We start from the raw sequence: 25732 nt of genomic DNA, 5'->3' as shown, positions 1-25732 counted from the left end.
GAGAAACGAGGCAGTAGCTCCAAGAGGGGTGGATTCTGGGAAGAAGGACATATAAGTACCAAATTTCTTGCCGGTGGGGAATTTCCAGTAGAGAGGGAGAAGGTGATGATGCTCAAGAAGAGTGAGTACAACTCCAATGACGTATCATTGAGAAGAAAATAGACACAGAGGCATTTCACACATTGTAAAATTGAAGGAACAACTAAGAATATGTGCACAGAAATATGTAAGTATAGACCTGGCTTAAAATATAAGGAAGTTTCTCTTTTGGTTTACATTTCCTCTGTGAAGAACGTACAGAAGGAGATGAGAAATGGAAAGTTCGAGGAGAAGAAAATATGAAACTGTCATTTTAAAGAGTAGAAAAGTGAATAATGTGGGTACAAATCTCATCTCACAGCATTGTTGTAGAGGAAATGCAACTTCCTATAATCTTCTACAGTGGAATTTAATCTCTGACCTAAGACCCCACTCCACTAGGTGAAAGGACCTCACTATCAGTTCTGGTTCTTAATCTTTTCCTGATGCTTACATTTGATTTCTCAGATGGGCTGGGATCTCAATAGTGAGGGGGCATGAGGGATGTGAATTAAATTTCTCAGATGGGCCGGGATTTAAATAGTGAGGGGGCATGAAGGGTGTGAATAGTAATGGAAACCATTCTGGCATCCACCAAGATGTTTCTATTTCTGTTTTTAAGTGTTGAGTTCACACAAATCACTATAACATTGTCCCAGACCTCTAGCTACAAAGCTTTTTCATGGCTGGATCATCATTAACTAACTTTCTCCCAACATGAAGCAAAGAATTATTCTGCAGCTGAAAGTGAGGATTTTAAGAGAGTTGATGCCAAGGATTGGGAGGTGGGATGGAAGAAATGATCACTGGGTGAGTGGACACTAAAGAACTGATAGCTCAGGGTGTGGCTGGTTCATTTATATGGATCTCATGTTATCATAATTGTTGACGGGATAAGATAAAAATGAGGAATTGAAGGTTCCATGGGAAAAGATGAGAGACAGGGAGACCAGTGGTCAGCAGCAAGGATAAGAAAAGAGATAGAATATTGAATGCCCTTAATTTCAAAGGAACTGGGTTTTTGGTTTGGGGTAGGGGTATTGTTAGTTTCTTCTGAGGAAAGAAAGAAGAGATATGGCTTGGAAGCAGCAGTCAGGGATACATCTACACCATTTTCTGGCCTTGAGGTAGGATGTGAGAGAGAACTGGAGTATTTATTGAGAGTGCCACAGGAGAAACTCTGTGATCACAGAAAAGCCAGGTTAGAGAAAAAGCAGGGATGTGGAAGGAGCATTCAGAGAACAATCTGAATATAAGAGAAATCAGCAAGTCACAGACCAGTGAAGAGAGGAGGCTAAAGGTAGGATCAGTTTTGGGGCTGAAGAGAGTAGCAGGAGATGAGCATCCAGTCGATAGCTGATGACAGAGAAGGCATAAGGGCATGACCTTCCCAGACCACTTAAACTCCCTGAGCCTGAATTACTTCTGTGGAAAGTGGAATGTATATATGCACTCCATTACACATGGAGATGTGAAAATTAAATGAAACTTACATGAGGGGTAGCATAGAAGCAGATATGGGCACCCTAAACACCCAAATCAAAACAATTTGAGACAAATGTTAAGATAGAATCAAGTTTCAAATTCAACAACAATGTCCAAGGGCCAAGGACCTTCAGAGAAAAGAGAAGGTAAGAAGAGCTTTGGTGTCTTCTGTGTGATGGTTTTCACATGAGGTAAAAACTGACCCAGGGCCAGAAAACAGGGAGAGATTAATATAGCGAGAGAGAAGAAAGAACATTCCCTGTAAACTAATCTGCAAATTTCTTTATTCTCTTTGCTACTCACTTTTTGAGGACTAATGATGAACTTTTGAGCCTTCTTACATGTGGTTCTTTCATCTGAGTGCCTTGGAATGATGCTCTCTTTTATGATTTCCACCTTTTCTCTACATCTGATCTTCAGATCTAATTAGTTCAGCACTTCAAAACCAAAAAGGCTTTTCTCTGTACTGTCTTTGAACATCCGAACATCTACCAAGAAAGTTCTTTCTCACACATCATTCTTTTTATCCATAGCCCCTCTTTTCATTTATTTCTTTTTAGATATACATTTTCTATTCATGTATTAATAGGGTTTGGTGCTATACTTATTACAGACAGACACTTGGTTTCAAATTCTAAAACAATCAGAGGCTATAAAAGCCCCCCAAAATCTGCAAATATTTCTTTCTAAAACTTGAGAATCTCTTTTCATCTTGCTCTCTCTGGAGCGCATGATTAAATTAAAGTAACTGTCTCTCTCTTTCAATCTCACCCTGTGCCAGGCACTGGGTAAAATGCTTTCCACGTCCCATCTCATTTAATCTCCAGAAACAAGTCACCAAGTAAATACTACTCTTACTCTCATTTTCCTGGTCAAGAAATTGAGGTTCACAGAAGTTAAGTAACTTTTCCCAAGATCACACAGCTGGGAACGTTTGGAGCTGAGTCTTGAACCCAGAGCTGATGACCGAGCCTATCCTCTTAACCACACTCTATGGTTTGAGAATCATTACCAGTTGTGAAAATGTGAGTCCCTGCCTGACACTTATGAGTGAAGGTGAATGCATGAACATGCTTGGGAAACTAAGGCAGTCCAGATCAATTTTCCAGATCTTCCAGGCTTTGACTAACAGATCACAACAGGGGACTGGGATGATTGAAGGGAAGTTGATGGAGGAGCCCCTTGGGCTTTTGAATATATGCCGTAAGGTGTCGCTCAGCAACTGTCACCAGCTGAAGAGCACTGGCCTCTCTCATAATTTTGCTAATATATTCTAAAGCCATTTGGAAAGTAACACCTAAAATAAAAATACAGAATCCTAGGAAGAACAATTGTGCTCTGCCTCTGAGATCATACTTTCCAAAGCATTACTCTTCGTGCATCAGTCTCATTCTTGTTAGTGGGAAAAAAAGAGAAATCTAGCCATGACGGGCCCTGAAACTTTTGGATCTCCTACCTGGCAGGCAATTTTGCTTTCTTAAGCATTTTGATAAGTTAACTTTGCTCTCCTGCCAAAAGGCTTCTGCTGAGAACACCCAGTTATTAGTACAAATCTAAGGAGCTATCACCCTGTCCTATTTTCAGTTGAACTTGACCTTGAAGAAATATTGAGGATGACTTGTTTAGAGGGGAGGAGAAAAGAATCACTTCATTCTCCTGCCTCTGTCAGCTCTTCTTAATCAGAATAATTTCACACCAAGAGGAACCTGTGACATAATGGATTACTAAAGTGTAAAATCCTCCAGAGGTGTGCTGCTGCTTCACTGTTATGGGGCTGAAGATGTACTACTGTAAATAGATTTTCATAAGCCATCCCCTGTCACTTCTCCTAGTGAGATGAAGTAATGTCCCCATCACTGAATCTCTAGATTGGACAAAGAAAGAAAAAGAGAAAATGCTCGGATATTTTTTATAAGGGAAGCTTGTTATTCTATTTCACCTTCCACTTGATCTTCAAATTATGTGAAATCCATATTACCGACATTTTATAATAAAAAAATAAGAAGGTGGCAATTTTATTGACTACAGACAGTTCTAAATTTTTAAACTAATATTTTCATTTGATATTTGCCAAACTCTATCAAAACTCCCTCTGTGGAGAGCTATATGTTTCTGATTATCTTTCAGAATCCCCCACATTTCACTCATATCAACCCCACTTCAAATTCGCCTTCTTTTTGCTTTGTCACCAAGGACAACATCTCAGTGTCATTGAGTTTAAAGCCATCTTTAGTCAGCATTTCCAGCCAGTCCCTGGTCCTCTCCTATGTTTTTGTTTGTTTGTTTGTTTGTTTGTTTGTTTTGTTTTTTGTTTTTAAGATTTTATTTGTCAGACAGAGATCACAAGTAGGCAGAGAGGCAGAGAGAGAGAGAGAGAGAGAGAGGAGGAAAAGGAAGCAGGCTCCCCACTGAGCAGAGATTCCCGACAAGGAACTCAATCCCAGGACCCTGAGGCAGAGGCAGAGGCCCAACTCACTGAGCCACCCTCTCTCCTATGGTTTTAAATATGTTCCACACATACCCCTCTCTTCCTTTTCCAGTACCATCACCCTTCTCCTCATGTGGCTCTACACAATGACTTTTATACAAGACAACTGTGCCCCTCTGAGCCTCTAGTACCCCAACACAAACAATATAAGGGCCAATGCCTCAAAATCACTTACAAAGCCCCTAGTCTGGCCTTCTCATGTTCCAGCTCCAGCTCCTAATTCTCCCATCGCCCAGATTCTATCCTTATCTTCCACAATTCTGAATGTTATTTTTAATTATTCACATATATGGAGCAGCAAATCACCAATCTTTTCTCTCCCTGATACATCTCAGGTCTTCCACCCCTGCCCAGCTGCTCTCGCTGTGCACTCTCCACACTCCTGGGTTTGAGGCTGCTCGTTTGTGCCCCTGAAGCCAGAGATTCTGGACTGTGTTGCTGCAGACTTGCTCACTGTTCCCCCAGTAGAGTCTAAGGTCCATAAGAAAAAGAAACCGGGTTGTTTGTTTGTTTTATTTTCCAGACATTTATCCTTGGAGCCTGACTCAACCTCAAATATACAACAGGCTCACAATATGTATTTCCTAAATAAATAAATGTGTGAATGAACTAAATAACTTCATTATCTAATACTTAACTTAAAAATGCTATCCCCTGCCAGTTCTCTCTCCCCATCTCCTGGTATCTGTGATAGGCAGAATCATGGCCCCTAAAGATGTCCATGTCTTGGAACCTGTGCATATGACACATTATATAGCAAGGGAGAATTAATATTACAGATGGAATTAAGCTTGTGAATCAGCGGACCTTAAGGTAATTATCCCAAATGATCCATATGACCCCAATACAATAACATGGAGATTAAATAGGGAAGAGGGAGACAAGCAGGTCAGAACTGGAGAGAGGGCATCATGAGAAATAGTCAACCATCCATTGCTGTCTTTGAAGATGGAAGACAAGGTCCAAGAGCCAAGGACTGTGGTCAGCACTGGAAGTTGGAAAAGGCAAGAAAACAAATTTTCCCTTACAGCTTCTAGAAAGTAATACAGCCTAGGTGACATCCTGATTTTAGCCTGATGAGACCGATTTTAGACTGTCAACCTCTGGAATTATGAAATAATAACTTTGTGCTGTTTTAAGGCACTAGGTTTGTGGTAACTAATTACATCAGCAATAGGAACCTAATTCAGTCTCCTAACAAATTTTCATCTTGGCTTGACTTTCCATTATGTGGAAATGTTTAGCCACCTCCTTAGTCTGTGGCAAGGCTTCAGACTGTTTTATATGTAGTGTCTGTGTGTGTGTGTGTTGGATTGACACCTTGGAGTTGAAGAATAAACATCAGATACACCCTGGAAGATCTTTCAAAATCCATCATGTTTAAACCAGGCAGTGTTAGAACAGTGTGTCAGAAACTGTGTTGGTGATATTTTCCAAACTACGCAAATGCCCCCACAAAACTCCCCTCCCTCCACCGCCACACACACACATGTTTATACACAACAGGGGACCTTTGCTTCAGGGTCTGTGACTAATGACCATCTTGTCCTGGAATTGAGACCATTTCCTCCTTTCAGAGAAGGGAGTGCACTATAGTTCCCTATCTGATAAGGACTTTTAGGAATGAAGCTCAAAGTCAGGTTGGGAGAGGAAAATGCCCTGTCTCCTAGATTGTGGGGTCAGGGGGCAGGGCTTGTAGTGAAGAGTAGGGGTCGGCTTAAATGACACGAACTACTTTGGAACACAGTATAAATGCAAGAGATTATGTACTTTTCTACTTTAACGAACAAGAGATTTTTTTAAATTAACATATAATGTAATATTTGCTTCAGGGGTACGGGTCTGTGATTCATCAGTCTTACACAATACACAGCAGTCACCATTGCACATACCCTTCCCAATGTCCATCACCCAGCCACCCCATCCTTCCCACTCCCCTCCCCTCCAGCAACCCTCAGTTTGTTTCCTGAGATTAAGAGTCTCTTACGGTCTAACAAGAGATTTTTTTTTTTTTAATTTAATTTATTTATTTGTCAGAGACAGAAGGAGAGAGAGCGAGCGAGCACAGGCAGGCAGAGAGGCAGGCAGAGAGGCAGGCAGAAGCAGAGGGAGAAGCAGGCTCCCCGCCGAGCAAGGAACCCGTTGTGGGACTCAATCCGAGGACCCTGGGATCATGACCTGAGCCGAAGGCAGCCGCTTAACCAACTGAGCCACCCAGGCGTCCCAAGAGATTTTTTAAAAAGACATAAACATTGATGAGAATTCAAACATTCCTAGAAATGGCAACTGCTAATTCACTTCACTGGCTGTTGGTACTGAATAGGTCAGGTCTCTCAGAAACCACTGAGTCCACACAACTCCATTTTGGTCAATGGAAAGTGGAGGGAAGTGATATATATAACACTTCCTGGCATGACCCATATAACATCTCACCACTTGAGTTTCCACTCTCACTTCCTCCTTTTGTAGGGATGTTGGAGACAGCCCTTGAAGATGGAGATGCCACCAAATGGAAGGAGCCTGACTCTGAAGGACTGTGTGGAGCAGGGTCCCTCTGCCCATTGGCCCTGAGTTGTGCCATGAAAGAAATGTGCATTATGTTAAACTACTGAGGGGGTGGGGGGTGTTGGGGGGTTTTTTGCTTTGTTTGGGTTTGTTCAGGTGTGTCATTACTAGAACATAGCATAGGTTTTGTTTTAATAAAACTTAGCAGCAATACTTTCGAAGATTTTAAAATGGGGCTGTCACTACATAAGAGCTGATTAATGTCTGTCTGTGTTAATCCCTCTTATTTGTGTACACATCTCTTTCTGTCCCCTAGACTCTATACCCTTTCTCTCTCTCTCTCTCATGCACCTGCTCTTTTTTCCTTTTCTTCAATATTCTTTCCCATGTTTTTTGTTTCTTTCTTAAATAGCCATAACATAGGACTGAGATGTTTGCTATAGTATTGAGTTTATTGGATAGTATGTCTTTCCAAACTTCAGGGACCCCTCTTGCAATATGCAATCACCTCTCTACTTCTTGTCAGTGGGAGAACCAGCTTTTCTAAACTAGACAATGCTGCTTCCCAAGACGAAGGCAGAAAAGTTACAACAGAATATTTATTCATCGTTCCAATTTTAAGAGGATGATCTTGGGGGATTTACTTTTGTTTAGGTTAGGAAATCACTGATATAATCCCCAGAGATCGTCTAAGTTGCTTAGATAACTGCTAGAAGAGGAAATCACTGATATAATTCCCAGAAAAAATCTAAGTTGCTTAGATAACTTCTGGGTGAGGAAATCACTGATACAACTCTTGGAGATAATCTAAGTTGCTTAGATAACTGCCAGTGCTACCAAATGTTTAGAAAAATTCCTAACCAGTGAGCATTTTTACTTCAATTTTGTAGTTTTAGAAAAGTTCACACAAATCACCATAATGGGCACATAGAAAGTTACTGAACAGTCCAATACAGCTGGTCCCTTTAAGGTGAGGTAACTTTATTTCAGTTCTGTCAAAGCCTCTCAATTATTAGCTACTGTGCTACTGAATCTTTAGATTTAAAATAAACAATACCAATAAAACCAAAATGATTCAGAGTGTCAGTGCAGTATATTTTCTTTATTGAAAAAAATACACTTGACTAACACAGCTGTGGCTTAAAAAGAAAAGAGAGAAATTATTTTAAATGTGTGGATAAAGATAAAATGACAGAGATGAGAAGAATTAACCCATTTTTTTTTTTAAGTGCAGGAGCCAAAAGTGCTCTTCAATTCAACACACAACTGGGTTAGAGATAATGAAACAGAAACTAAAACATCTTCTGAATATTCTCACAGGGAGCACTTACAAATGCTTTGTACAAGTTGACTTGACAGATTATGCTTCTAGAATATTCCAGATAATATTCAGATTTCTAACCATCTAAAGGAAGAAATAATTGGTGGTTTCAAGGACTTCTTTACAATAATAAATGCATCAAGAAGCTCAATTGCTGTCACAATGAATGAAAAGCTTAAGTTACCCATTGCCTTCCCATTCCTTAGAATGTCCTTTCCCCCTTGGGTCATTATTTTTTCATCATCTCTGGATATTGAAGAATGAGCACATAACAATATATGATACATACTGATGATTCAACTTCAGTAACAACACTTCAGTTGGCATTTGCCATGTATTATCTCAAGCTTAAAAATAAATGCAAATAACACACTAAATACTTTTTAGAATTTCAAAAAAATATATATTAGAACTTGATACTCTTCCTGAAACTCTGGTGAACAGGTGTAGGCTACTTTGGTCTCAGAACATAGCTTCCTGTTTCTTGTTACAGTCATTATTATTACCAGGACTCCTTCCCTCAAGATCACAAGTACTAGTAAATTTGTACCTGCTCTGTTTAGAGGATGACAATATTTTTGAGATGCAATGAATCCATTGATTTTATCATCTATTCAAAAGATTTCCATGTCTATTCACAGAGAACAGAACAATATGGACACCATAGTCCATGAGCCATACTTTCTGAGGCCAGAATCTTGTTTATCTATTTATTTACATACATCTCAGTAATGAATACTGGGGTAAAGATGGTGTGTTGTTTGATATTTTACAAACAAGCTCATTTAATGCCTGCCTAGGTAAATTTAGGTAGGTCCTGAGGATGAAACCCCAACAGGAGAGAGAAATAAATCTCCAAGGGTAATTTCTGAACCCCATTGAATTTATAGCCAGAATAGCCTATTGTATTGTGTCCCACTAACAAATGTGTGGGCCACATTTAAAATAGAAATGACTGTTAAATTTTTTGTAAATAAAAGCAACTGTCACAATTGTAAGAAATATGCAACTTTTCCATTTCAAAGAAATCCAGAAATAATGCAATTATTACTCACCACAATGTCCTTACAAAAAAATTTGTATGAGATAAAGGCTTATTGGATGCAGGTGTACATATTTGTATATAAAGATGTATATACATACACAGGGTTATATAAATAGATGAATGAAAAGGAGGAAGGAAGGAAGGAAGGAAGGAAGGAAAGAGAGAGAAGAAAGGAAGAAAGAAAAAAGGGAGGGAGGAAGAGAAAGGTTGTTTCCTCAAATTCTACCATGGAGTAGTCAGATACATTTTGTAGCTTTAATGGTATTTCTCATCTCACAATTTGGATAGCACATTGAAAGTCAAAAGCCCCAAATAACTCAGGCGTAATGGAATTATACTCCATTGGATTCAGATTAAAATTTATCTCTGCATGAGAAATTAGTTTTCATTTCAGCACTTCCCTGTGTCAAATCACTAGGCAGAGGTAGCTACATGTCTGGAATTGAGGCAGCCATTCCTCTCCAGGCTCAGATGATAAGATGCACACCTCATGTGTTCCCTGGAACTTCCAATGATACTCCACTCCTTTTTAATTTGGAAAGATGATATAGGCGACCTTTTTATCTAGGATTCAGTTCCTGAAGATTTTATCATTTCTTTTACCAAAGCTCCACAAATCCCTTGAAAAGTTACTCTCAGCATATCCCAGCATGTACACATGCTTGCAATGTTTTAAGGTCTCTTTTCTTTAACAATATTATTTTTGCAAAGTAACCACCATGCTCAGGATATTGTACAAAACACACATTTAACTGCCAATAGGTAAAGCAGGTGGAAGAACCCTGATTCACGAAGGCTTTTCTAGCTCTATCACTAGCTTCCTGTGCCTTCAAAGTAATCTCTGGGGCTCTCTGAGTCTCAACGGCTCGAGGAGTGAAGCATGGATGGCTGGCTGACTTTGAGGGCGACTGGGTGCTTTAAACATGCACTGATTTGAAAGTTTGGTGTTAGCAGGGAACTCCCTAAGAGCACAGGATGGAGAGTTTTCATTCCGGATTATTGCAACCTAATTAAACCAACCAGAAAATAAATAAGATTTATACTCTCACGTCACATTAACCACTGACTACTGTTATGCATTCTTGGAATTAGGAACAAGACAGCCAGGACAGGAAAGAAAAAAAAAAAAAGCAGCTTTTTATCATCTTTGTATCACAGGTCCCAAAGTCAATGCTTACTCCTTCTTGTAGGTTGGTACTATGTGATTGGCTCTTCTGTTAGTCTCTGGCTTATTGCTCTAGGACTGGCTGACCTTCCTCTCACTGATGAAATTAGAGGCAGCCTAATGGGCTCCTGTTTCAGAAGAGTGGGTCTCCTGCTTGCATACCCCCAGATAATACACCTTTTACAGGGGGCTCTGTTGTCATTTTCTGCTGCCTTTCTATTTCTGGCTTTATTTCTCCATTTTTTAACCATTATTATTATTAGTGATTAGTTTCAGAATTTGTAGGTCTATATATCATAGTATTTGATCCCAGGAAAAACATGTTAAGAGTTTATTATTATATTCATTTTCAAATAAGCAACCAAGACTCAAACAAATGAAATGATTTTCCTAAGGCCATACTGTCAAAGAATTGATTCTTTAAAGTGGGTTGTCTAATCCAGGGACCAAAGCTTTTTTGTTGTTGTTAAATCATGATGTCTCCATATTTTAATAAATTTTAAATTTATACCTTCCTTAATCATGAGAGGGGAATATAATGGACAATGAGATCATGGTTCTTTACTCTGTATCTCTCCCCTTTTAATCTGTCCAGAGACATATATTTTACTTACCTGCAGTGAATAATTGTTTGTTATTTTATAGTCTAGATAGATACAGGACTAAAATGTACTGAATCACCCTTGGTAATTATAGCATGGGAGAAAAACCTCTCGACCAACATTTGCTCGACCTACTTTAACGAGGTGATAATGTTCAATATTAGCAGCCACACATCCAAATTCCCTATCTCCATGTAGGTATGTCTTAGCCAGAATAAATGTCCAGATAATCAGAGGTGTTTTAGTTTATCTCAGTAAAGTTCAAATAATGTTGGTGCTTAATTTTGTGTAACCATTACACAACTGTCCTATTTCCCATGATACATTTGAAAACAATCACATAATTTTTAAATTTCTCTGCATAATTTTGTACTCAGGGAAGAATATACAAAACATATACTCTAGAAGACAATACTTTGATCTTGATGAGGAAAGTGAGATCGATGAAAAGTAGCTGCTCTCCCAGCTATACTGTGGACACCTCTGTGAAGGAAACGCTATGGTTCCAAAGAGTCTCTCCCATCACTGACAAGACATTGGCCAGAGTTTTCAATACAGGCTGGGGTCAGAGGAGTGAGGGTAGCACACTCTAAAGGAACAAAGGGTTTTGATAGTCATAGGTTTTCCTAAGAAAACTAAATCTTTAGATTCCTCCTTCCCTACTCTAAAACAAGAAATCTATGATCTAGATACTGAGGGAAGCACCAGACCTTGCCTGTAGTGTATTTTGAAAATAGCATTATCACTAGTTCACTCTTCTCCCTCAAGTAATTCTGGATTGAGGCAGTCTCCCCAGATACCCCATTCCTTTGCCTCCACAGTTTAAACCAACTAGAACAAGCCAAGAGCCAGGGTCATACATACTCCAAGTGTCAATGCAATATTTGTGGTGCAGTCAAAATAAAGTTTCCTGGACATAATATCTAGGATCTAATTCCAACTCTGTAATGAATCTGCAACATTGGCCAATACATGGACCTTCTCTGTTCATCATTGGCTGAAGAGGAATAACACTAATACTACCCTATTTGCAAGGTATTGGGAAGTTTTTATAGGACAACAGATGTGTGAATAATCTAAAAATACAAAGCACAATGGAAATAGAAAATATTAAACAGCCTAGTGATTCTGACCAAATACATTCTTCCCATACTTTGTTTCCCTTGTCACTACAAGAGAAGAACAGGAACATATCAATGCTGCTAGAGGATGTTCCCATCATCAGTCGTAACTGTCACTTCTTCTTCAAGTGTATATGTAACACAGGGGTTGAGAGCTCAGGTTCCAGGGGTCACACAGGATTAGGAGTAAATTCAGCCCTGTCTCTTCCTTACTGTGTGACCACTGTCAAGTTATTTCATATTTCTGAGCTTTAATTTCTTTGACTGAAAATGGGGTAATATATTCAGCTACAAATCTTATTTCAAAGAATTATTATAAAGATTAAATAGAGGAATGCATATAAAAATATTTTACAGAAAACTTGGCACATAGCAAGTGTCTAGGAAATGTAAATATTATCTCTTAACATTTCTTCCATATGATGTAAATAGGATCTGCTGGAAATAAGAGTTCTAGACTCAAACAAGTTTGGAAGATACTGGCTTAAATGAGTTCTTAAATGAGTTCATGCAAACTTCTTAGAACAATTACTGTGTTAATGTATGCAGAACAGGATTTTTATAGATCATGTCTTGGGAAATTTTGTTCTCACAAATCAGATACTCATAAAATTGTGGTGAAATCCCAGGGTGTTAGTTGCTCCAAGCAGAGAGGGGAGGGAAGGAAGTGGATATGATTGTACGTGATACAAGATGAGCCATGTACTGATCAGTATTGAAAATGGAGGAGATGGATACATAATTGATCAACACTATTCTTTCTCTTCCATCTATGTATGAAAAATTCCATAAAATTTTTGAAAAGCTATTAAGAAACCCCTTCAAAATATGTATATACATACACAAAGTCTAAGAGGAATGGTTAATCTTCTGAGGTTCCACAGATTCACTCAAGCAAAAGTAAGTTCTTTGCTCCTCTCACTTACTTGGAGGTGAAGCTCTTTATGTACCTGATACAATTCAGGGAGGTCACCTATGTCGACAGTAGTCAAGGAGAATCTAGCTAGCTTAATCTTTACTCTCCTATGCCTACCAGAAGTGCTATAATCAGCCCCCAGATGACAGAGAATTGAATATATCAAACATTCAATTGACCTGGTACAATCATCCCTAGGCTTGACTTACAGACTCATGAGCATCTCTCATTGTCACAAAAGCTGTCTTTTGGGAATACCAAGGTTTATAGCTGCCAGGGAATTTCAAGTGACCAAGAGTTGGCCTAGCACCTGTTTCACTTGCCAAAGTGCCCAGTTTTTTATATTAGGATAATTATCTCTACTGATAACAATGAAACCACCAAGCAACTATCACTTTTTTTGGCTTTTTAGACAAATTTTCCCTAATTGTTCTCTTGTTCTAAATGTCATTATTTTAAACCTACCCCATTATTTTTAGTCATGCTCAATTAAAGGTACTTGACTATTTGCATCATGCAGTTAATGGTTCAAGTTCACTTTGGGGCATTAACAAAATCCTATTATTGTTCATTTAACCTTTAGAGAGTCCACAGATAGCTGCCCCACCTGTCACCAAGATTTGTGTTCATGCATTAGTCATTTCCCAACTAGACCATTTCACAGCCTCCTGGCAGGCCTTTTTATTCATCTCTTCTGTGTTTACAGTCCATTCAAAATTTATAAGGTGCTTAAATTTGTTTCTATTCTCTAAATTTCCTGTTTCCGTTCTTCTTCTGGTCAGGCATAATGACTTTCCTTCTTACCTAAGAGTTACCTTTGAACTTAAGGATAACTATTCTTATTTTGTTTCTATTGTGTAGTCCAAAGAGAGAGAGAGGAAGAAAAGAAACAAAAAACAAAAGCTATCCTACTGAGTTATCAGAATAAGGGACCTCCATTTTGCTCTTTACCAAAAAATTGATTCAGGTTACCCTGGTTTCATTTCTTACCCTCCAAAGAGTTCTGACTAAAGACATTCCCAAGATCCTTCAGCAGGAAAAAAAAAGAGCGGGAAGGAATTCAGTTGTAAGAATCAGACCATTTTTGCCTACATGGGATCCACATTTTGAAAACTGCAGCTGGGACAGGGCACTAACCTACACAGAAACTATAATGAGTAGGCACACTATGAGCATAGGAGGCCCACGCTATTCTCACTGAAAATGGAGTTGGTCCAAAGCCCCAGAGAGGTGAGCAGATACTGTGGTAAATCATCAGGGCCTAAAATGATCAGGACCACATTCTGCCTCTCTAATCTGGTGACCCTTCCTATCAACAGAAGAGCCTTCGCACTGCTTTTTCATTTACAAAGATATTTTTTTCACCACTCTACACTCACTTCTGCCCAGCACCTCATCTGCAAGAGAACAAGTCAAATTACAGGTGTGGAGTGAAGCTGCCCCAGGTAGAGGTTCAAACCAACCTCCTCTAACCTGCACCATATCCTGACCAGCTGCTTTCCCAAGCTCCAGTTCAGTAGGAAATGAGTCCCTTACAGACTAAACTGATGTGAGCATCAGAGGACGTTGGAAGCACAAGTTTCCAGCACTCTGAAGCTGATGACTCTGCCATAGAATGGGATCATTCAGCTAATATATTTGACTTCAGTATTCATAGGGTGCATCGTTAATTGAGTATTCCTTGTAGGGACGCCTGGGTGGCTCAGTTGGTTAAGCGGCTGCCTTCGGCTCAGGTCATGACCCCAGTGTCCTGGGATCGAGTCCCACATCAGGCTCCTTGCTCGGCAGGGAGCCTGCTTCTCTCTCTCTCTCTCTCTGCCTGCCTCTCTGTCTGCTTGTGCTCGCATTCTCTCTCTCTCTCTCTCTCTCTCTCTGAGTATTCCTTGTTAATTAATTTCTCCTGACAAGGTAAATAGGGTGGGACTGGGAGGCCAGAGAGCTAACATTTGTAAGCGAACCTCTCTGTAAGTGCCAGACCATATGAGAGCACATTAGATGCACTTGTCATATCCAGAAAGTGTGTCATTCTCTTGTAGAGAAGAAAATATTGAGTTTCAGAGAGAAGCATACACTGGTAAGTGGACAGATTCCAAAACTAAATTCAGACCCTAATCATACCCATTCCCCCTGCCCCCACTCACATACACACATGAGGACAAAGATTGGGGATTGTCATCAAGAACAGCTACTCAGTGCACTCCATTCCCCTTCCTCCAAGACGCAATTAATACTGGACATTCGTGCTTTCTGGATGCATATCATCCTGTTCCCTTCCTGGACATTCTATTTTAGTTCTGGCCCTTTTTCTTATCCATCCACCTCCATAGTCTCCCAACTCATTTCCTTGCATTCTACTGCTACACATCACCTAGACTGAAATGCAACATCCCAAGACTAACCCAGGAGGCCCTCTAGGATGTGCTCCCTAATCACTTGCACAACCTAATTTTCTCCAACACCCTCTCTGATCCAACTAATACAAACTATTCTCTATCCTCCAGGCAGGGACCAGCCCTTCTACCTCCTCTTGGGTCTGAACAACTAATCTAACCTCTAAGTTTATGTTCAAACTATACTTCCTCCTTGAAGCCAAATTGTCTACCCATCCCCTGATTCTGCTTTTCCTGTTAGAAAATAAGTTCCTTGAGGGTTGAATTCATATGTTATTCAACATCACTACCCTGCTTGTGCTGGACCAAGATCTTGCAATTAACTGGAGGAGACCCCAGTTCTTGCAATGTTCTTTCTAATAAGCATGTTGCTTGGGAGCTTTGCTGGAAACATGTGCTATTCTCTTATGCTATTCAGAACAACCAAAGCAAACTACACCTTGGAAAGTGTCTTCCTCACATACATAGGAGAGATTTCTTATATCACTTCTGGATTATCTATGGCAGATCAGCTTGTGGATTTGTGAAGTTTGAGAATTTCATTTGGAGGATCTGATCAATAGAAGTGTGGGGTGAAAAAAACCATCAATCAAAATTTTCTCCAAAAAAAGAAAGAAAGAAAGAAACTAGTATGATGTTAGTTTATAAACAAGCCTTCACTAGTTCTCTTGGGGCCCATCTGCCCACAGATCAGACTCCTTAATTTGATTAAACCACTCTTCTTGCCAGGCTCCACATCCTTCACATTAGCATGACAACTACAAAAAATAGAACATATTATGTATCAGGATCTCCATTCCGATAAATAGACATTCCAACTTCCAATAATTCAACATTGGATTATTATTATTCCAATAACCCAATTATTGGATCTCCATTCCAATAAATACACATACAACTAACTACTCTGGACATAGTTTTGTGTTTGGGGAAATTAAATTGAGTGCTCATATCCAGACATTCTGGCTCATTTTCAGAGTGAAAAAGAGTAAAGCTGCTAAGCAAGTATCAGAATTGACTTGGAAGAAAAGGCAGAAGGAGGTGCAAATTTAGGTGGGAGAAAAATATTCTCTGTCTCATTTTAATTACTTAAGTCAGAATTTTTTAATCAGGAAGGACATTTCCTTTGCCTTTGCCACCTATTATCCACATCCAATTTATTAGCAACACTTGCTATTTTTCAATTTCAAAATACTTCTAAAATCCATCTGTTTCTTTGCAACCCAGGTACAACTACTCAGACCCTCTTCAGCCCTCAACTAGATTAATTTTCCCCCTACTCCCCTTAAAACCACCCTTCAATACTTCTCAAACTGTGGAGTGTATAACATTCACCAGGGGGTGAATTTATTTAAATTTTCATTTAAATAAACACCACTCCATCTAAACATCGCACAGTTTTAAATAGGTACCATCCCATAGAGATTCTGGTGTGGGAGGTATGGAGTAGGGCCAGGTGATTTACATTTTAAACAAGCATCCAAGGCAACTCTGATATAGGTACTCCAACTGCTGGGTTTTGATGAGAACAAAGACCACATTGACCTCAAAGTACATGGCCCAAAATGGAACTCTGAAAACAACCTTCATGTACCAAAAACACAAGTTTCCCACAGTCAACTGGAAAAAAAAGAAGCTATTGTCCTTGATGTCATAACTTTACAACCCCTTCCCTATCTCTACCCAATTTCTTAGAGCCTCTGCAATATATCACACCTTTACATAGAGTGTATTTTTCCTCACAAAGTTCTGTGAAGTTTTGGCAGAATCCAGCAATTTCTTCTGACCAACTCCTGTCAGAATTTTCCCCTTCCAATACAGGTCTCATCCCTTCCCACACTAATCTGAATTAGGAGAGCCCTCCTATGCTCATACAGCTCACTCTGCTGCCTCTCTCACTGTACTCCCTACAAGGCAATCATCCTTTACTCATCTGTTTTTCCCACAGACCATGACCTCTTTTCATAAAAGAGCATGCATTCTTTTTTGCATAGCTTCCTAGGTAGTAAATGCTCATCAAATAATGTTTCCTTGAGTTTATCCTCACCTGTTCACCTTAACGCACCCACATACCACTGATTTCCTTATAATATAAACACAGTCATGACTTGCACTTGTTCTGGGACATCCTGACTCTATAAAAAGGAATGGAATGGAAAAGGAATGAGAATTGGTTGAGGGAATGGAATGGAAATTGTTTTTTAATTCCCCATTACTTTTGTAAATTGAGCAAGGAAGTAAAATTATTATAAAAAAACCTAGAGTAGGATTTTAAAACAAGCAAGACGGAAAGAAAAATTTTAAATACAGAACAAATCTCTGTCAGCCCCTATAGTAGTAAAAGAAACAGTTCTGGAGGCAGCCTGAGAGAGCTGGAATCCCATCTCTTCCACTGACTATGTGATTTTGAGCAGGTTGCTAAAATTCTCTATACATCAGTTTCCTCATAGGGAACAAAGAACATTCCCTGGAGTTTTTAAGACATGTAGAAGAGTAAAGCAGATTTGGGTAGATTTTTTTCTGTGAAGTAGATTTTTTCATATCATAGGCTCTTCAAGACAATCTCTCAACACCCCAAAATGGGAAGCAACTATAAACAATATGTAAACAAATGAGTGGTTGTGTTCCAATAAAACTTTATTTACAAAAATAGGCAGTGGGCCAGATTTGACATGAGGGCTGTAGTTTGCTGACCTTTGCACTAGAGCAATGCTTGTGACATGTTAAACTTAATGATATTTTGGCTGTTATTATTTCCTTTGGAGAAATTTACTTCCCGGTAAATAACTTGAATTTTAACATTTTATATGACCCTTAATTGTGTAGCTCCCACTATAATGAATACACATTTCATCTATTTGTATTAATTGGAATCAACACAAAATGTATGCCACCTGAGACTCACAAGCCTCGATGATTTCCCACCACTGCTCATTTGTATTGGTCAACAAGAAAAAAAAGAACCAGAAGAGTATTTTCTGGGAGAATATAGCTGCCCCTGCAATTTCAACCATCCTGAAACACAGAACTTAATTTGAAAAAAACTCATAAGACACTATAACAGGAAACATGCAGCAATAGTAGCAGCCTGACAGATTTGAATGATTTTGCTCATTTGGAAGTCACTTATATTGAGTGATAAACTATTTTAATTAATAGTTGCACTAAATTAAATCAAGACAACATTGAATATGGAAAATATAACTCCCTTTCTGCACTCCAGTATCACATTTATACTTATAGTACCAAAAATATACATGTCCCTAACCTTCAGATTTATTCAATTATTTCCAAATAGCAAGCCATGGCATTGATGCCACTACCTAGAGAATGTAGAGTACCCAAGGGGTGAGGCCAACAGGAGATGTTCTAGTTGGAGGCTTGTGTAACTAAATTGTGAATACAGTGATTAACCAGTGATTTAACACATCTGATATTTTCTTTAGGAGCTAAAAAGAAAAAAAGAAAAAATAATAATGAATTTAAAGGGGCGCCTGGGTGGCTCAGTGGGTTAAAGCCTCTGCCTTCAGCTCAGGTCATGATCTCAGGGTCCTGGAATTAAGCCCTGCATTGGGCTCTCTGCTGGGCAGGGAGCATGCTTCCCCCCGCCACCTCTCTGCCTACCTCTCTGCCTACTTGTGATCTCTCTCTGTCAAATAAATTAAAATAAAATAAAATAAAATAAATAAAATATTTTTTAAATGAATTTATGAATTTAAAGAAGCCACATCTGCCTCTTTTCTATATCAACTTTTGTGAGAAAATGTTTTACAGAGTTTGCCTAGAAGCTGTTGCTCTGTGCCTACATAGTCATCAGCTAATTAGATCTTCTAAGAGGTTGTGTCCACCTATAAGTCCTGAGATAGGAAATTCCCCTTCTGATCCACTCTCTCGGTGTACCTCCACTCTCTCCCTCTCATTTCTGCCTTTCCCACTCAACCCATCACACTTCAGGGGCTTTGAGTCTTGCCACAAACAACTTTGAGCCAGTTACTTCTTACTGAGGTGCCTACCAAGTCTTCTGGCTCCCAGGCTAACCTAACTACTGACTTCCAGAACTGTCATGCTACCAGCCCACCCACTTCCACTGCAGGCTCTTCATTGATGCATGCCCAGCTACCTCGGCTAAAAATAGCAATAAAAGGCTCAAAGAGGTGGCTGGTGTCTTTTCTCTTACACTGAACCATCTTCTCCTTCAGAGAGGTATCATCATTGGAGAATGCCTGGTTTCATCCCCATCCTGAGTCAAGGAATTCACATATGCCCCCACATTCAGACTCAACTGCAAAATTGGATTATCTTTTGGATGGTTCCCCTGCCAGTTCCCCTCTGGCAGAAAGTTCCTGCAAAACACTAGTTTGGATGCACTTGTATAATCTCCAGGCCTGGTCCTATATTTAGAGAAGGGTGCCAGTTTTTCCACTCGCTGGGAGTATTTAGAGGGACTTGCTGCTTTAATACTATTATTCCTCACTTTCAATGCTTTAAAGCTTTTTGTCAGTCTGGGCTCATGCATGGCTTTGCTTCTACATGGATGGAGTGTCAAAATTTGTAGATTCAAATATAATTCTAGGCAGTTTGGATAAATCCCACATGCTTGCTGCCAAACTTGGCTCATTTTTCAAGTGGATCAGATGCTTTTCTTTTCCTCTAACAAAATTAGATTTTGTTCATTTGGGTGTGTGTGTATGTGGGAAGGGTGGGTGTTACAAGTGGATGACTCTTTTAAAATAGATAATACCAAAGTATAAATCCTGGTATTAAGAAAAAAATACCCTTCTCTGTGAACAAGTTAGCTCTGGGTAGCTAATCCCTACTAATACTGCTGTATGCGAGGAATATGCTGACTCACACAACAGCCTCTTATTCTTCTCCCCTAGTTTCTTGGGGAGAAGAATGGGAGCCTTGTACTCAGCATTTCACAGAGGGCTGTTGTCTTAGATTTCTTCCTCCAAGACACCTGGTGCTATAGTATATCCTTATTCTGAGAATAGAACACAGATTAGAGCATGTCCTTCTCACAGAAGATTCCTAACCCCAGTGTCCAGTGATACTTTCAAGATCCCAGTTCCCTGCTCTCACACCAGCAGCCCATTGGCCTTCAAGTTCTGATTGTTACCATGTACAGTGGGGAAAGACTCATAACCACATTGTTAGTCTTAACCTTAACACTGACTTCAACTTTAATGCACATGCAAATCACCTTGTTAAATTGCAGATTCTGACTCCATAGATTAGAGTTTAGGCCTAAGTTTTGTGTATCTAACCAGCCCCCCCAAAATACTCAGGCTCTGGTCTGAAAACTACACTCTGGGCAACAAGGATTTAGACCCCACTATAAACAAATCATACATAGATATTAGTAGGTTAAAAATCCCAAGTAAGCTTTCAAATACACTCTCTAGCTAGAAACCAAGGGTCTGGTAACTATTTGAGAATTTCTATAACTAGCTCAAACCCCAGAATTTCTGACCCTGACTCTTTCCCACAAAGAAACACAGTGGAAAATTATAGTGTTCTCACCTCAGTGAAGTATCTACAAAAGGCTAGTCATCTTGTCCATCAGAGGTACTCTGGCTCCCTTATTCCAAGATGACTCCCATTGGAATAGAGCAAACCTCTACTCTCTTGGTCTAAACCACTACCTGCTGCCCCCAACCATGGCTCAGATAGGCCAGCATCTTTCCAAGATGACAATTCTTAACATTAGCAGCTCCCTGTACCAGAGATACCAGTGGCCTCTCCCACAGAATCTTGGTGTCATGTTTTTCACTTTCTCAAATAGCCTGAACATCTTCCACATCTACAGTGACCAGACATGTCGAAGAACACATTTGTATTACCTTTAGAAAAGAGTTTACAGCTATCACTACAGAACTCACTAGGAATACTTATATGGTTCTTCTATTGGTGCTGATAATAATAGTTTCCATCAATGGGTCAAAACTATCCTAAGAATCTTACAGACTTTATTCAAATTACTCACAACAAATCCTAATTAAGGTAAGACTATCCTTATTTTACAGCTTGGGCGATTGAAGACACTGAGAGATCAAGGGATTTGCCCATGTCCACACAGCAGGTAAATGACAGACCCTGAGTTTGAGATCAGGCCTAGCTAACTCTGTGACTGTATTGTACTTCTACATAATGTGCTCTCTCTGATGTTCTAATCTTTGAGAGCAAATGTACAATTCTCTGTGTACCAAATCACCTGGCCAGCCCAATTTTGTTGTATTCTGGAAAGAAAATAGATGTGTGAACTTTCCTTTTGCTCAAACCAATCATTCAAACTCCTAGAGATTACAGGAGATCCTTGACCCAGCAATGAATGAATTTGTCTCTGGAGGACTTGGCAGAAACTCCATATTTCTCTCCTCAACTGGGGCACAGAGGCATATATACAAATCAGTTCCCAGGATTTGTCCTGACATTTTATAGTTTCTCAAAGTATCCCATCAAAATAAAGCCTATTGGTGTCTATGGATTCCCATCTATATTTATTCCTCCACAAATGTAGTACAGTTGTTGGTCTAAACTGTGTTGCAGAAGACAACCCAAACTAGCTTAAGCAAAAACTGAAATTTAGTTGCTTTAGTAAGTGAGATTTTCATGGCAAAGCTGGATCTGGGATTAAAATGATACAGTGAAAAAATAAATAAAAATAAAAATTATTACTGTTAAAATCATTTGCAATATAAAGAGAAGTCAAGACTTTGTCAAACCTCCAAATTCTTAAAGAACACATCCTCCCCTTCTTTTGTATCTCAAAACATTCAAGACTGTGTCTATTGCAGACATTTAATAAAAGCTTCCAGAATTCAAAGCTGAATAAGTAAATACAGTATTAAGGGCAAAAGCAATAATAATGCAAATATATAATTTAGAATAATTTTTGCTCTCAAATATGTTTCATGTAATGTATATAATGTGTGTTTGCCTTTTCTAGAGCCTTTGGTACATGTGAGAGTATACGTACATGTGTGTGCACATGTGCATATATATATATATATATATATATAGTCTATGACCAAATTGGAAAGGTCCCTATATACAATGACTATAGCATCTCAATTCTCTGGCATGGTTAAGAAAACCAGGTTCAAAGCAATCAAGAAAAGTACTTTAAAAGCCAATGCTTATTCTGATTTAAATCTCTTGGATAAAATTATTTCAAGTATATCTTCCTGAGAGTTCCACAACCTAATGAATATTGAAAGTTGTAAAATCTTTGAAAAATCATTCAAGGTCACAGTGGTGACTGGTGGCTTTGCTGTGTGGGCTTATGGCTTGACACTGGGCATCCTGCCAAAGTTTTCTTACCAAATCCCTTACAGCCCGTATATTTCTTGCCATTTGCTCCTTTTCACAAATGGAGTGCAGAAAAGTCAATCCTTTGGCCTTCTGGGCAACAGGCCTGCTTCGCTTTCTATAAAATTAGTTATTATCAAAAGCTCATGCTACCTTCACTAACCTTTTTTCGATAATGGCATATATCCTCACCCTGGATAAATCATCCTCTGACATTTCAGCAGAATTTAAGACATTTTATTCTGCAAGCATCAGCAATCTCTTCAATATCCTACCCCCTCTCCACCTCTTCCTCTCTCCCTCCCCCTGCTTGTTCCTCCCTCATTTGCACTAACTTAAATGGAGAAGCACTCCCATTGGCCGATTTGGGGATCGTATTACTAAAAATCATTGAAGATGATACTGTGTTTTTCCAGGATAGCATAAATGAGACAAAAATTCTAGTTACCATTTCAGTTCTAAAGAAGAATAAGGCTTGATTCTTGAAACAACTGCATTTCTTGAGAGTTAAATAATTGGGTTTTGATGTATAATATATTCCTATCCCCTCACTCTACTTGGAAAAAGAATCAAAATATTTTTGGATTAAGTTATGATTCTTGAAATCCAACCTTTGAAGGTAATAGGGCATTTCTATTCTTAATCCCCATTTCACAATCATTTATTCATTTGTTAATGAGTCATTAATAATTCCAATTCTAAGCTAAAAAAGCAAGTGAATTTAAAATAAAGCATAAATTAAGGATCTAGAATTTTACACTCTAGATAAGGTACTCTATTCCATACTCCCACATCTCTCCCGATTCAAACCTGAGAGCTACTCTTTTGACTTGATTTCCACCATTCAGTTTCCCAGGGCTCTTCACATGACAGGCACAGACCTAAAGGAGACAAGGCATTGTGTCTGCTCCAGGTTTCAGAGTTTCTTACATACAGCCTCGCCAGCACAAAATGTAATATATCTTTTTTCTAAGCTAAAGTATGCTTAAATTGAATTTGTAGAAGTGTTTGGGGACTATATAGAGCTTTCTCAAATCATTGGAATCCCCAGGGGAAGGGGCAATTATCCACCAACAGCCTGGTGTATTCAAGCCAACCCTCAAGAGCTTTCTTTTTCTTCTCCATTCTACCCTGAGGACTACCTTTCTCCTTCCCTATCAATACTGGTAACAACTCTGGTGTCTCCCAGCTCCCCAAGTGTCATTCAAAAGAGGAAGAACCAGTACGTGTAGAATCACTTTTTAAATTATATTTTTCAAATGGAAGCAGAAGTCAATTTTCAGATCTTCCCCCAAAGCTCCTAGTGTTTACACTCTTCCCTCTGCCCCCCATGACTATACTAATCCTTTCTTGTCTGTCCTTTCCCCAGCTGTGTAAAAGACCACACCCTAGTTAAACAGTCAATGAATGACAAGAGGTGTTCTACTTTCAGGAACCTCTGTACAATGTCAGTGTCAAATTCTACTTCCTAGCTACTAATCCAAATGTTCTGTTCTACTTCCATCCATCATTCACTTTCATAATTATTCCTTCAAAAACAGAACAAAAACTTCTTCATTTTCTTGAGGTTTTAGAAAGCAGCAATTTATCCCTTAATGTTCATTCTTTTCCTACCTGCTTAACTTGCAAATTCTAATCCCCACACATCAGGTACAATTTTAGATTATGTTTACCTATTATTTTAAATTTCTTCATCTGTCTTGTGGACAAATAATACAAATAGGATTTGTCATCTGCCCCTATCCCTCTCCCCTCCCGCACACTGCCCCTTTGCAGACACCACTAACCTCACTGTTTCCTAAGCAGATGTCTCCCTGTCATCCTTGGTTCCTCCACCTCCCATCCAATCAACTGTCAAGATCTCCCACTTAAAATATTTTAAACCTGTATTCTCATCTCCATGTCTGTTACCAGACCTTACTTAATTCAAGCCCTCATAAACTGCCATTTCTTTATAAAAGCTGCCTGATTGGTCTCCCAACCTCTACTCTTGAACCCTATCCCCCTGTAAAACAATCCACCTTCCACACTTCCCTCAAACTAGTCACTTCTTTTTCCTGCCTAAAATCCCACAGGGTTCCTATCCCCTTTGAGCTGAGATTCATGTTAGTGTCAACATAAGGTCCCGGCCTGACCATAAATTTGTGCCTCAATTCTGACCACCACCATGCATGTTCATAATAATTATAGGAATTGCTCTTAGGTAAGGCTACTTCCTCCATTGCAGTCATGGTGCTAACTGATTTACATGCATATTTTCTCATCTAAGCCTCACAGGGACCCTCTGAGCAACATGTTGTTACTATCCCTGTTTTACAGGTTTGCTGAAGGGTGGTGAGCTGCAGACACAGGCAGTCTGACTGTGTTCTGAACCTGCGACTCCCTCTACCTGAGATAGCACACTTTTTCTCTGTATTTTACTCATTTACCTATAAGTCCCTTGCTGTCCCTATTCTAATGGTAACCCTACCTCTTTTGTCCCCACTTGAGTAACCAGTTCCAAGCCCCAGGCAGAGTCATCACTTCTTTTGCTTTAATCAGAAACTGTTTTATACACACATCTATTGAGCCCTTATCATACACCAGGGATGCATATCAACTCCCTCTTCACTCCAACTCTGGAGAAAAATAACAGGCAAAAACCCAAGACCATATACCAAGGGCTGAGCCTTGGAGGAGATTCTGATCTCCATACAACTTCAGAAGGAAGGAGTGGAGAAATTATCAAGGACATGGGAGGGACCTCTCCCTTCCTTTTCCCTCTTCTCTCACCAGCTGTTATTAGAAAGATAGGATCAGGATTTAGGGTCATAGCAGAAGGAGGAGATGAATGGAGCAGGGAGCATGGGGGACATCTGCCTAGAACTGGAATGAAAAGAACTGCAAGGGAGATGGCCGTATTCCTTGTATTAAGAAAGATCAGATAGACCTGTCTTGAAGGCCAATTTAGACCTAGTATTTACATGCCTGCCCCTTTCATTAGTTCTTAAGGGGCAGACATCTGCCTTCTGAAATCATTCTATCCCATCCTTATCTGCATTGCTTCACCTGTACACCTCACATGGTGTTTGTTGAAAACAACCGATGAACAAAAGCAAGAACAATGGTAACAAAGAATAAACAAATAAAAAAATACTTATGTATCACTATTTTCACTAAATTTGTTTCTTGAGTAATTATAGCTAGTAATGCCCTATTACATCCACTATGTTAGTAGGTATAACTTAAAGGGAAAAATCCACGTAGGTAAAATTATCATTAGTGGGAATTGTTTTTGCTCTCAAATTCTGAGATAACAAGTTTTC

General features: G+C 39.2%; 1 protein-coding gene across 1 annotated transcript in view; it reads right to left on the bottom strand.

Moving 5' to 3' along the window:
- Nucleotides 1–20893: 20893 nt before the first annotated feature.
- The window catches only part of OPN5 (opsin 5), a gene marked incomplete at both ends in the record, with an annotated part of 31752 nt that continues 26913 nt past the window's right edge, over nt 20894–25732 (bottom strand). The window contains 3 exons of the mRNA XM_082731351.1: nt 20894–20959; nt 22440–22545; nt 23238–23308. Coding sequence (XP_082587477.1) covers nt 20894–20959; nt 22440–22545; nt 23238–23308 — 243 coding nt within the window. The remainder of the gene's footprint in view (nt 20960–22439; nt 22546–23237; nt 23309–25732) is intronic.

Source organism: Mustela nivalis (assembly GCF_964662115.1).
Source record: "Mustela nivalis genome assembly, chromosome: 5".
In the NCBI taxonomy this organism is placed as follows: domain Eukaryota; kingdom Metazoa; phylum Chordata; class Mammalia; order Carnivora; family Mustelidae; genus Mustela; species Mustela nivalis.
Note: the sequence above shows the minus strand (reverse complement) of the source record. Positions and strands in the feature narration are given on the sequence as shown.